Genomic DNA, 14,259 nt, shown 5'->3' with positions numbered 1-14,259 from the left:
TTCAGACCAAACACTCTATGTAAGTGATTGCTGTCGGAAGATATAACTATTTAAGACTTATATTAACACAAAAATATCGCTTACTTCTGCTTTAATGAATGAATTTTTGAATATTGATTGACGCCTGACTTGATTTGTGCACAAGATCAAATAAACTGCTAGTGCTGCAACCTGTTCAGTACAAATGAAGTTTATTATAATTATAATAATCTTGTGTCTTGTCCTCCCCCTCTGTGGTTGTGTGTGTGTTTGTGTGTGTGTGGTTGTGTGTGTCAGTGGTGAGCCCGTGGCGCCCCGGCTGCAGCTGGAGGACGGTCGTGTCGGGGAACAACCTGAGGTCGTCTACCACGTCTTCCACACGCTGCTGTTTGGAGCTCTCACTCTGCTGTTTGACGGGTCAGACTGTCTTCGTTGTTATTTAACAGCGCGGGCCTCTGTCAGGTTTCCACGGTAACAGAGGTGTCGTCCATCCATCGTCTCCTTCTCTCTCTCTCCTCCCCCAGGATGAAGTTCCTGTGGACGCCGTACGTCTGCATGTTCACGGCGTTCGGCGTGTGTTCTCCTGACGTGTGGATGACGGTGTTCAGGTGGCTCAAGCTGAAGTCCATCCACCCTGTGGTGCTGGTCCGTGACCTCTGACCTCTGAAGCCCCAGTTACAGATAGATGTATAGAGAGAGTTATATATATACTGTTAGATAGATGTATAGAGAGACTTATATATATACTGTTAGATAGATGTATAGAGAGACTTATATATATACTGTTAGATAGAGAGAGTTATATATATACTGTTAGATAGATGTATAGAGAGAGTTATATATATACTGTTAGATAGATGTATAGAGAGACTTATATATATACTGTTAGATAGATGTATAGAGAGAGTTATATATATACTGTTAGATAGAGAGAGTTATATATATACTGTTAGATAGAGAGAGTTATATATATACTGTTAGATAGAGAGAGTTATATATACTGTTAGATAGATGTATAGAGAGAGTTATATATATACTGTTAGATAGATGTATAAAGAGAGTTATATATATACTGTTAGATAGATGTATAGAGAGGGTTATATATATACTGTTAGATAGATGTATAGAGAGGGTTATATATATACTGTTAGATAGATGTATAGAGAGAGTTATATATATATACTGTTAGATAGATGTATAGAGAGGGTTATATATACTGTTAGATAGATGTATAGAGAGAGTTATATATATATACTGTTAGATAGATGTATAGAGAGAGTTATATATATATACTGTTAGATAGATGTATAGAGAGGGTTATATATACTGTTAGATAGATGTATAGAGAGAGTTATATATACTGTTAGATAGATGTATAGAGAGAGTTATATATATACTGTTAGATAGATGTATAGAGAGGGTTATATATATACTGTTAGATAGATGTATAGAGAGAATTATATATATATACTGTTAGATAGATGTATAGAGAGAGTTATATATATATACTGTTAGATAGATGTATAGAGAGGGTTATATATACTGTTAGATAGATGTATAGAGAGAGTTATATATATATACTGTTAGATAGATGTATAGAGAGGGTTATATATACTGTTAGATAGATTTATAGAGAGAGTTATATATATATACTGTTAGATAGATGTATAGAGAGAGTTATATATATACTGTTAGATAGATGTATAGAGAGGGTTATATATATACTGTTAGATAGATGTATAGAGAGGGTTATATATATACTGTTAGATAGATGTATAGAGAGGGTTATATATATACTGTTAGATAGATGTATAAAGAGAGTTATATATATACTGTTAGATAGATGTATAGAGAGGGTTATATATATACTGTTAGATAGATGTATAGAGAGGGTTATATATATACTGTTAGATAGATGTATAAAGAGGGTTATATATATACTGTTAGATAGATGTATAGAGAGGGTTATATATATACTGTTAGATAGATGTATAAAGAGAGTTATATATATACTGTTAGATAGATGTATAGAGAGAGTTATATATATATACTGTTAGATAGATGTATAGAGAGGGTTATATATATACTGTTAGATAGATGTATAGAGAGGGTTATATATATACTGTTAGATAGATGTATAGAGAGAGTTATATATATACTGTTAGATAGAGAGAGTTATATATATACTGTTAGATAGATGTATAGAGAGAGTTATATATATATACTGTTAGATAGATGTATAGAGAGGGTTATATATATACTGTTAGATAGATGTATAGAGAGGGTTATATATATACTGTTAGATAGATGTATAGAGAGAGTTATATATATACTGTTAGATAGATGTATAGAGAGAGTTATATACATACTGTTAGATAGATGTATAGAGAGAGTTATATATACTGTTAGTGAATCTGATCCAGCTTGTTGTTCCTGTGTTTCTCTCCTCAGTCTCTGATCCTGAGCACGGCGGTTCCCACCATCATCGGCTTCAGTCTGTGGAGAGAGGTGAGACCTGCAGCTCTGAGGTCAGAGGTCGTACATTTTGAAAAAAAAAAACCTTGGAAACTTCAGTCCACCCCAAAAGTTTTGGACAAGTCAGGGATTTTTATTTTCTCATTTAGTAATAACAGCCTCTGTGGTTGATTTAAAATTGATAAATAAAAATTTCCTATCAACAAATCTCAAAAACGTGAACTGTCTCCCCCCAATAAAAATGCCTTAAATTATTCGAAATTGAAGAAACGTATTTTCAGACTTCACATTCTTCACATTTTAGATTCACATCTAAAAAGAAATGATTCAAATGGTGAAACAAATAATGTTTGACAAATATATGTCTGACACCACATTCCATCTCTGGTCTCCTCCACTACGATGCAAATGAACGGGTAGTTTAGTTTCTTACACATGCTGATGACATCAGCAAAACGACCCCCTCAATCTTAGAGCTTCATATTTTGATATTCATCCATATCAATTAATCAGGAATAAAATCCCATACACTGGGAGAAAAGGAAGATGGTGAGAAGAACTGGGGATCTGGGAGACTTGTTGGCTAAAATGTGCATGAACCCCGAGTTTGTTCTGGTGCTCAGACACTGAGCAGGTCTCATCATGACGTGTCCTCCTCCTCCTCCTCTCTCCTCCTCTGTCCTCCTTCATTCTCCTCTCTCCTCCGTCCTCCTCCTCCTCCTCCTCCTCTCCTCCGTCCTCCTCCTCCTCCTCTCCTCCTCCCTCCTCCTCCTCCTCCTCCTCCTCCTCCTCCTCTCCTCCTCCCTCCTCCTCCTCCTCCTCCTCCTCCTCCTCCTCTCCTCCTCCCTCCTCCTCCTCCTCCTCCTCCTCTCTCCTCCTCCTCCATCCTCCATCCTCCTCTCTCCTCCTATCTCCTCCTCCTCCTCCCTCCTCCTCCTCTGTCCGTCCTGCAGTACTGTCCTCGGGTCCTGGCCGAGCTCTCGGACCTGCAGGAGTTCTACGACCCGGACACGGTGGAGCTGATGAGCTGGATCAGGTGATAAGACGACGCTCCTCTCTGATTGGTCGGTTGGTTGGTGTCCACAGGTCTAAGGCAGTGTTGTTTTCGTTAACGATGACGAAGACGAAGACGAAATATTTTGTTAACGCCCCTTTTTTTCATGACGATAACGAGACGGTGAGGAGATAAACACGGCTCTCTGATGACGAAAACATGACGAGACGTGTGTGAGATTTCGTTGACGAGACGAAAACGGACGTAAATGTTAGTGGTAGGGCTGCGATCGCCTCTAATGTCATATTGTGGATTGTCATTACTCTAAAATCAACAAGTATCTGCAATTTTGCTGCATCCCATCCTTGTGTGGTCACACCCACCACCTGGAGCGCACATTCTGCTCAACACACCTGCCGTCACTCGACCAGAAGATATATATGGACGTATTTTAAATATAATCCAGCAGAAAAAAAACTGAATGCACTACTGTTACCACTTTATCTGTGTGTAGGCTAATGGATAATCCTTAGACCATAAAGTATTTGCCATTGGGTAGAAACATTATGTGTAAAACCATTCCTTTATTGAATTAATTTGTTAAAAGACTTAAAATTTTTTTTTTTTTTTAACTAAAACTGACTAAAACTAGACTAAAACCCTTTTGAGTTTTCGTCGACTAAAACTAGACTAAAACCATCACATATAGAAATGACTCAAATTGACTAAAACTAATAAGTATTTTCGTCAAAAAGACTAAGACTAAATCTAAAATGCCTGCCAAAAACAACACAGGTCTCAGGTGCGTCCGTCTCTCTAACGTCTCGTCTGTGTCTCGTCTCGTGTCCAGGTCTCAGGCGCCGGCGGCCGCGGTGTTTGCAGGAAGTCCTCAGCTGCTGGGGACGGTGAAGCTGTGTTCAGGTGCAGCTGTGACCAGTTTACCTGTGACCTCCGACCTGGAGCTGCTGAGGAGGAGCGAGGAGGTGAGTGACGTCACTGATGACCTCGCTGATGATGATGATTTTTTTATTCATTTATTTTTATTTATTTAATTAATTTGCACAGTTTTACAAGCAAGTAAAACAGCATTAATACAGCAAACCAGATGTGCAGGTGAGATTAAAGAAACCTAACCCTAACCTTGTAAAAACAAGAAATAAAAGACCACAACAATAGACAAAACATAAAAGCTACAGAACTTTTTTGTAGTATATAAAGCTTGTGTAGGTGAGTGGGATAGGTAGCTCCCCAAATGACATTACAATATATGAGGTAAGGATATATTAAAGCAGAAGTAAGTGGTCCGGTCGTTTTCGCTAATGCTGCGTTCCAGGCAGGCTTTTGAAATCGTAAATTACAGCTTCAAGTCACAACTTACGACTTTGTAGCGTTCCAGGCAACCCACTCGTGTTTTTCCGACCTGTTTTACCGGTGAAAGTCACTATAACGGCCACTCGTAACTTCCGACCGGTGAACTCGTACCAGATCGAACTGGTACGAGTTCACAGGTCGGAAAAATACGAGTTTCCTTGAACGCACCATAACAGTCCTCGTCCCTACGTCGCCACATTCACGGCGTTCCTTGGCTGCACACACAGCCCTGCATGCCGTTCTCTCTCCTCATTGGATAAAAACTGTAGGATACGATAAATGTTTTCTCTTCGGCTCAGAGCAGAGCAGAGTGACTGACAGACCCGTGTTTCGGTCCAAACACTCTATGTAAGTGATTGCTGTCGGAAGATAGAACTATTTAAGACTTATATTAACACAAATATATCACTTACTTCTGCTTTAAGCTATAATAAAGCGTCAATAGACACTTCTGGTGAACCAAACTTTTAATCTTGCCAATGGTACGAACAGATCTGGATATTTTATTACAGACAGATTGAATGTGAGTCTTCCAGTTTAAGGTTTCATCAATTAGAACTACATTAGAAAGAGTGTAGATGATGTCGTGTTATTAAATAACTACGTGAGTCCAGCTGTAAGTATAGCGTGAATGTTTATTTACCTAACTCCCGTACACAACTGCCCGTCTCCCTGGCTACCTGTTCCCTAGGCTACGGTGCACCGGTGACGTCATCACTATGAACTGACATAGTTCTAAATGTACAGTTACACCACATCTCCCCTTTCTAGAATCAATGGGTAGACCGCCATTGATTCAGCAGGACCTTAGGGGGTTATTCTGCCCCTGTGGCTGGAAGGTCTGCTCCTATCTGAGTCATTCACACTCACAACAGACACACAGCCATTAACCTTAGCTTGTAACAATAAATTACAAATACAATAAAAATTCTGTCTGTCCTCACTCTAAACTGACATTTACATTCAAATCAAACACATTTTTTTTTCTTTTTTTTTTTTTTTAAATATCTCTCAGTCTTGTTAAAGTCTGTGATGAGAAAAATTTAAAAGCCGAACCGGGTCGGTCTTATCACAGCTCTCCCAGACCTGGTTCTGAGAGTAGGAGTAGATGGTGCTTCTGGAACGTTCTGCTGCAATGGTGCTGCTGCAGGTTGTTCTCTTGAAGGTCGGTCTGGAACACCTCCTCTGCTCAGGTGCTCAGCTGCATCACTGCTGCTCTGCTCCGGTGAGGGCTGCATGGTGATGAGATGACGACGGTTTCGCCTGATGATCCCGTGAGGTCCCTCCACCAGATATGAGCGGGGCGTGGTGTGGCTTCCGATGACAGCTCCAGCTGCTCTTTGGTCTGTGACCCACACGTTCTGCCCAGCAGTGAGTCTGTTGAGGTTCCGTGCACGGTGTCGCAGATTGTAGCGTTGTGCATCTTTCATCTTCCTCTCCTTTTCCTTCAGCAGTACAGTGTCTCCATCAGGAAGAGCAGGATCTAACAAAGCAGGAAGAATAGGCACAGTGGTACGAAGCCTCCTCCCCATGAGAAGTTGAGCTGGACTGTATCCATTTTGAAGTGGGGTTGCCCTGTATGAAAGCAGAGCAAGGTAGGGTCATCTGACTTCTTCAGGAGCCCTTTCACTGTCTGTACTGCACGTTCAGCTTCAGCATTTCCCTGGGGGTATTTTGGGCTGCTGGTCACATGATGAAACCCATAGGACTCTGCAAACTCTGCAAAGGCTGCTCCTGAGAACTGTGGCCCGTTATCAGTGACTAGGGTCTCACAGATCCCGTGACGTGCAAAAATTGACTTCAGGTGGTGGATTACATCATTAGACCTTGTGGGGGTTAGCAGGGCGATCTCCACATATCTTGACGCGTAGTCCACCACTAGCAGGTAGGTCTTGCTCCCTAGCATGAACAAATCTGCTCCACATTTCTGCCATGGCCGGCCTGGGTACGGTGTTGGCATCAGCGGCTCCCTGTGGTTCTGTCTCTCCTGGCAACATGCTCTGCAGTTAAGAACCAACTCGTTCAGCTGCTGGCTCAGCCCTGGCCACCATACTGACTGTTGCGCCCTCTCTCTACACTTGACCACGCCCTGATGACCTTCATGCAGCTTGACGAGGATGTCATTTCTCATTGTTGAGGGAATTACAAGTCTTTGTCCTTTAAGTAGGAGACCATCCTGGACTGTGAGAAGAGCACGTTCACTCCAGTACAGCTTGAGTGCAGGTTCGTTGGTGCCATGGGCTGGCCATCCTTCTGCACACAGCTGCATCACACGTGCACACACACTGTCCCTCTGCAGCTGCTCTTTCAGCTCTTCCAGGTAGGCAGTGCTCGCAGGTAGGTTTTCCATTACCATGTCAACATAGATGTTAGTGTCTTCAAACAGCTCTTTGTCAGCCGGTGTTTCTCCTCTCTTGACTGGCGCTCGTGACAGTGTATCTGCTGTCCACAGACATTTCCCTGCCACATGAGAAATGGAGTAGGAGTAGCGCATCAGACGCATTCTGAAGCGTTGGATCCGAGGAGGTAGAGCATCCAGTGCTTGAGACCCCAGGAGACTCAAGAGAGGCTTGTGATCCGTCTCCAGCTGGAAGTGTTTCCCAATCAGGAAGTTGCGGAACCTCTCACAGGCCCAGGTCAGTCCCAATGCCTCCTTTTCCACTTGTGCGTATCTCTGCTCAGTTGGTGTGAGAGACCGCGACATGTAGGCTATTGGCCTCCACTCCTCATCCCATTTTTGGAGTAACACTCCTCCTAGCCCGTATGACGACGCGTCCGCTGAGACCTTGCATTCTCTGTTGGGGTCGTACATGGCTAGCACAGGTGGTGAAAGTTGTCAGTTTCGCTGAATTTTCTGTCAGGGGAATTTGCCAGAACCCCATATTTGCATCCAGCTTACTAAAAATTCTGGCTCCAGCCAGCATTCCAAGTGTTTCCTCCACTGATGGCAGGATAAACTTCTCTCGACACACTGACTCGTTCAGTTTGGTGAGATCAACACATATACGCACAGCACCTGTCTTCTTGGGCACCACCACAATGCCAGCACACCAGTCTGTCGGCTCCTCGACTCTGCATATCACCCCGAGGTCTTCCATGCGGGACAGTTCCTGCTTGACTTTGTCCATCAGTGGCAATGGGATCCTCCTTGGTGTTTTGAGTGAGAACGGTTGAGCCCCTGGTTTCAGCTTTATGGCATATGGCTGGCGCAATTCTCCAAGTCCACTGCACAGTTTTGGGTAAGTTTGCTTTAATGTCTCCATTGTGACACTGTCTAGGCGTGTAACCAGCCCCAGCCTACAGCTCACGGATCTTCCCAGCAAGGCAGTGTGCAGATGGCGAACAACATATAAATCCTCCATCTCTGCTTTCTCACCTCTCCTCAGCAGCAGCCTGGCGACGCCGACAACATCAAGTGGACTCCTCCCAGGTCCCAGGAGTGGCTTTGTTGATTTTCGGAGCATTGGTGGATTGTTCTTATATATCTCCAGGAATACAGTGTGTGGCAGGACTGTGACGTCGGCACCTGTGTCGATTTTGAATGTCACTTTGCTGTCATGGATGTCTATATTGACCATCCAGGGATCACCATCTGTTGTGATGCTGCCAAGGAAGATAGCATCCTCTTCCTCTTCTTCAACCTCATGCACAGATTTTGGTGCCCTGCACACACGACTGTAATGTCCCTTTCTGCCACATGCATGACATTTAACTTATTTTGCAGGACAATCTCTTGGTGGATGTGATGAAGAACTGCCACATTTTTGACACTGCGACTGTGAAGATGATTTTCCTTTGCTGTACTGGGCATTGTGTGGCTTATTAGCATGCTGAGGTTTGTTTTTAGCATTCTTGCTGTGCACTCTGACTCTATCCACAGATTTAGCATCACTTGCCTGTGCTCTGGTGTCACCTCGCAGAGAAGCTTGCTGCTTTTTCACCTCCTCGCTTTGACGCGTCATCCTGACAGCTTTGTCCAAGGTGAGTTCTGCGTCCAGCTGCATGCGTTCAGACAGCCCCTTGTCCAACAGTCCAACGACGAGTCTGTCTCTGATTAGCTCGTCATGTAGCACCCCATAGTTGCAGTGTTCTGCTAGCGCATATAATGCAGTGACGAACGAATCCACTGGCTCTCCTTCTCTTTGTTTGCGCATGTTGAATTTAGCACGTTCGTAGATTACATTTTTCTTGACCACGAAGAAACTTTGAAATCCATCACGTACCCCCTTGTAAGTGTGTCTTTCCGGTAGAGTAAGCCCACGTAGGATGTCATCCGCCTCGTCCCCCATGCAGTATATCAGTGTGTTGACTTGATTCTCGTCGGAGCTTACGTTCAGATTGCTTGCCAGGCGAAATCTTTCAAACCTCCGGATCCATTTGTCCCACTCTTGCGGCTTTGAAAAGTCGAAGGACTCCGGTGGCTGGATATTAAACGTAGCGCACGGCCCCCCGGCGACTCTCTGTGCTGCCGTTGAAGCTGCCGTTGCTGCTGCCGTTAGCTCCCTGCTGCTACCGTTAGCGTCTCCTCCGTGGCTCATCCTGTCCTCCACTCAGACGCGCAGGAAGTAGTTTTCGCCAGGGGGTGCGGGTGCGGCCCCGCGCCGCACCGTAACACCGCACCTGACAACGTCTCCCAGACAGCAGGCTGCCGTTCTCAAACAGACTCTGGTCTTTAGTGGACCGGTTCTAGCTCCAAATACCCGACCAGGTCCGACCAGTGTTGAAGCCTAGACCCTGGACCCCATGCGGTCGGACTGACGAGCATTATTTGTTTTTATTAATTCTGCGCCGGACCACGGCAAAAAAAAAAAGAAGCCCGTAGTTGTGTTCAGACGTGACAGGTGGGGCACGACAAGCTGGTGATCAGCTGTGGTCACTGAATTGTTAGACTACATTCACTACAGTAGGTCATTTCAATTTGCGCATCTGTGTTTTTTCCTTTTTATTTTTATTTTTTATAACATATGCGCATCGAGAGTGAGTGAGTGAGTGAGCAAGCGCCAGAGAAACAGCGGGTGCGCACCAGATGATTTTCAACCGGCAAAAACTGAAATGAGACGGTTAAAGAGAGGAAAAACACAGAATATAGGCTTATATGTCCAAGAGACTTTGTCCCGTCGTTAAGACGTGAGGGAGGGAGGAAACTGTCACTGCAGCTGCACATCTGTCAGCAGCTGCTCCAAACACACGTTACAAACTTTATTTTGAAGGGACAGATTAGATGTTGATTTTGTTAACAGTGACTTTGTTGCACCCAAACATATCGGGTGCTGTCTTATCCGGTACAATCGACCTCCTCTCTCCCCACCAGCCCCCCTCAAGAGACCCCTCTCGCCCCCCTCCCCACGGTGCAGCTTGAAAACGACTCTTTCTCCAAAGGGGGAGATGACAGAGAGAGTCTGAGAACTACTGTAGCCTAATCAAAGCTATATTGTTGCGAGTTGGCTCCGGCAGAAGCTCCGCGCCGTGCACACTGCTTCGGCTGCCTATAGTTTATCAACGTTTTTTCGTCATTCTTCATTAGGATAATGTTAAGTTAATTTTGTGGTGGGGACACAATTGTTAATAAAAAGTGGTTCATCTCAAGTATGGCTTACTACAATGTTGTGGAACAGAAACAGCAACCACAAATATTTATAATCTATCATTTTATTGTCATCGCAATTTTTCAACTTTCGCCACCAGGGGGTGCTGCAGCCCCTGCCGCACCCCCACTTCCGGCGCCCCTGCCTCCACTTTCTTTCCGTTGCAGGTGTAAACGAAACGATCCTCTTTTTTTTTTTTTTTCTTTCGTCGGGCTTCTTCTCTCCACGCCAACTACAGGACTTCTGACACCATGTCGTGTTATTAAATAACTACGTGAGTCCAGCTGTAAGTATAGCGTGAATGTTTATTTACCTAACTCCCGTACACAACTGCCCGTCTCCCTGGCTACCTGTTCCCTAGGCTACGGTGCACCGGTGACGTCATCACTATGAACTGACATAGTTCTAAATGTACAGTTACACCACAGATGAGACCTGAGAAATAGCGTTATTTCCAATGTTCTTTGAAGAAAATACGATGAAATTAGATTTTTTTTAAATTTAAAGATAATTTGTTTGACGGGAACCATTTGAAGATGTTTTCTAAGTCAGACTTTGCTTTGTCCATTATGGTCGCCCTATCAGATGTCGATCCATCCAAATTGATGATGTTGATGATGACATCCTCCCTGTTGTGACCGTGTGTGTGTGTGTGTGTGTGCGCTGCAGACGTACCAGGTCTACGCCATGAGGTCAGCGGAGGACGTCTACAAGATCCTGACGTCCCACAAGACGAACTACGTGATCATCGAGGAGTCGCTCTGCACCGAGCTGAGCGCCAACAAAGGCTGCAGGGTCAAAGACCTGCTGGACGTCGCCAACGGACACGTGGGTTCATCACTCGCTCTGACGCTGATTCATCAATACACACTGTTGTTAGAGATAAATATTATATATATATCAGTATACAGACTGAACATCTTCCTACAGTTCGAGATAAATACAGAGAATTTGAGACGGTCAGTTAGAGTCAGGCAGATACAGATGATAATAAACCAGTTAAAAACTATCGAAGCACCGATCCGGCTTATTCAGTCAGAGACACTTCATTGAGCTTTATTGAATGTATTTTCACCTACAAACGAGCCCAATGCACAACTTAGATGCTGCAGCCAGTTTACTTTGCAATAAACTCTGGATTTCTTTTGTACGTTTCATGATATAGGTCTTAACTTTCATCCATCATGGTCTCAAAAAGGTCTTAAAAAGGTCTTAACTTTGAGTTGGTGAAACCTGCAGAAACCTAGAGCTGCAACTAATGATTATTTTCATTATCGATTAGTTGTTTGGTCAATAAAATATAAAAAAAATGTATGAAAAACGTCAATCGGTGTTTCTCAAACCACCAGATGACGTCCTCAATATGGCTGTCAGTCTTCCCCCCAAATCAGATTCAAATTTCTAACGCTTTTTATGCTAAATATTCACATTATATTCAAATTTTTACTGTTTTTTTAAATTTTTATTATTACATTGCGTGTCCACTAAAGGGCATTCCAACCATATCTGTTATGTAACATTATTTTGCAACACACTTAAGTTTTACCAAAGTTGATTTGGTTGAGTCGAAGTTGATCATAAATTTGAAGCTGCAGCTCTGCGTCGTGCAACTACATTTTGTTTTGTCAACTTGTTAATTTGTGTCGTTGCGGAAGGTACACACTCGAAGGTACACACTTCACCTTCGAATGTTCTCATTTTGAAAACAATTCGAATTCTGTTTGAATAGCGAAGTTCGATCTGACAGCTCTAGTCCTCAAATGTCTTGTTTTGTCCACAAACCAAAGAGAGACTCAGTTTATTGTCATAAAGGAACAAAGAAACCAGAAATATTCACATTGAAGAAGCTGGAATCAGAGAATCTGGACTTTTTTTTCTTAAAGGGATAGTTCAACATTTTGTCAAATTGGCCCATTGCCATAATCCCCATAGTCATAGCAGTAGGTTTGTTACCTTTAATTGTTGGTGCAAGCTATTTTTAGAACAGCGGAGCAGAGCGGTGAGCTGCTCAGAGCTACGCTACGGAGGCTCATTATGGGATTTCTTGGTTTCCCTCATCAAACTCATCAAATACACAATCCAACAACTCCACAACGCTGTGGTGGACAAGTTGTGACCTGCACATTCACCACGTTATGAGATAATAACACAACGTTACCAGACAGAGTTGTTTTAGAGGGAAATACAGAGACTGTTCGATGAAAAACTGTCCCTGAAGGCAACGCAGCATCAGTGGTTTTGCATGAATTTCCCTCTAAAACAACTCTGTCTGGTAACGTTGTGTTATTATCTCATAGCGTGGTGAATGTGCAGGTCACAACTTGTCCACCAGAGCGTTGTGGCGTTGTTGGATTGTGTATTTGATGAGTTTGATGATGAGGGAAACCAAGAAATCCCATAATGAGCCTCCGTAGCATAGCTCTGAGCAGCTCACGGCTCTGCTCCACCGTTCTAAAAATAGCTTGCACCGACAATTAAAGGTAACGAACCTACTGCTATGACTATAGGGATTATGGCAATGGACCAATTTGACAAAACGTTATCCCTTTAAAAAACGACTCAAACTGATTATTAGATTATCAGAATAGTTGATGATTAATTTAATAATCGATTATTGTTTGATTAATTAATGAATTGTTGCATTAACTGGTTAACGCTGTGTGTGTTGTGTTGTGTTGCGGTTCAGGTTGTGTACGACAGAGGAGAGATCTACTCGTTCTCCAAACACGGACGTTTCTGCCACGAGATCAAGATGAACTACTCTCCCTACACCAACTACTTCAGCAGAGTCTTCTGGAACCGCTCCTTCCACGTCTACAAAGTCAACTCAGTCATCTCCTTCCAGTACTGACAGCAGCTCCTCTGTGTGTGTGTGTGTGTGTGTGTGTGTGTGTCTGTGTGTGTGTGTGTGTGTGTGTGTGTGTGTGTGCAGACGGACAGTTGATGTTGATGTTGTTGGACTTTGCCATAGTCGTCACTGTACTGTAGTTTTATAAGCCATGTGTTACTGTTACTGATGGAGGGTTAATGTGAGTCTGTCTTCATCTTTATGTGACAAACTCATTTTTTTTCTTTTTGTTGCCTTGACGACAGACGGCGCTCCGGTCACGTGACCTTCGTGTCATGTGATTATGGTCTGTCTTTTAGCTTTAACTCAAGTCCTCACATTTCACTCTGACTCTAAAAGATGAACAGGAACTAGTCTGAGCGGCGGCGGAGGGATACGAGTCGACCCCCGAGGAGGATTATTGATGTTAAAGGGATAGTTCAACATTTAGTCAGCTCCTCCTCTCACCATAACCCCTATAGTCATATAGCAGTAGGTTCATCACCTTTAATTATCGGTGCATGTTGTTTTGAGATGGGCGGAGCAGAGACGTGAGCTGCTCAGTGAACACAATGGAGGTGAACGGTACAGGTCCTGCCCTGTCCCTCATCAAACTCATCAAATACACAATCCAACAACTCCACAACGCTCTGGTGGACAAGCTGTGACCTGCACATTCACCACGCTATGAGATAATAACACAACGTTACCAGACAGAGTTGTTTTAGAGGGAAATACAGAGACTGCTTGATGAAAACTGTTCCTGAAGGCAACGCGCATCAGCGGTTTTGCATGAATTTCCCTCTAAAACAACTCTGTCTGGTAACGTTGTGTTATTATCTCATAGCGTGGTGAATGTGCAGGTCACAGCTTGTCCACCAGAGCGTTGTGGAGTTGTTGGATTGTGTATTTGATGAGTTTGATGAGGGAAACCAAGAAATCCCATAATGAGCCTCCGTAGCGTAGCTCTGAGCAGCTCACGGCTCTGCTCCGCCGTTCTAAAAATAGCTTGCACCAACAATTAAAGG

At 43.5% G+C, this 14,259-nt stretch overlaps 1 protein-coding gene across 1 annotated transcript in view; it reads left to right on the top strand.

Moving 5' to 3' along the window:
* The window catches only part of LOC146977959 (putative C-mannosyltransferase DPY19L4), a 28,568-nt gene extending 14,905 nt beyond the window's left edge, over positions 1-13,663 (top strand). Inside the window, exons 13-19 of the mRNA XM_085790748.1 lie at positions 277-396; positions 504-624; positions 2,431-2,487; positions 3,408-3,490; positions 4,299-4,431; positions 11,074-11,232; positions 13,091-13,663. Of these exons, the coding sequence (XP_085646874.1) occupies positions 277-396; positions 504-624; positions 2,431-2,487; positions 3,408-3,490; positions 4,299-4,431; positions 11,074-11,232; positions 13,091-13,255 (838 nt within the window). The 3' untranslated portion in view covers positions 13,256-13,663. The remainder of the gene's footprint in view (positions 1-276; positions 397-503; positions 625-2,430; positions 2,488-3,407; positions 3,491-4,298; positions 4,432-11,073; positions 11,233-13,090) is intronic.
* Positions 13,664-14,259: the final 596 nt, after the last annotated feature.

Source organism: Trachurus japonicus, chromosome 11, assembly GCF_045865225.1.
Source record: "Trachurus japonicus isolate A0001 chromosome 11, Traja_1.0".
Taxonomy (NCBI): domain Eukaryota; kingdom Metazoa; phylum Chordata; class Actinopteri; order Carangiformes; family Carangidae; genus Trachurus; species Trachurus japonicus.
Note: the sequence above shows the minus strand (reverse complement) of the source record. Positions and strands in the feature narration are given on the sequence as shown.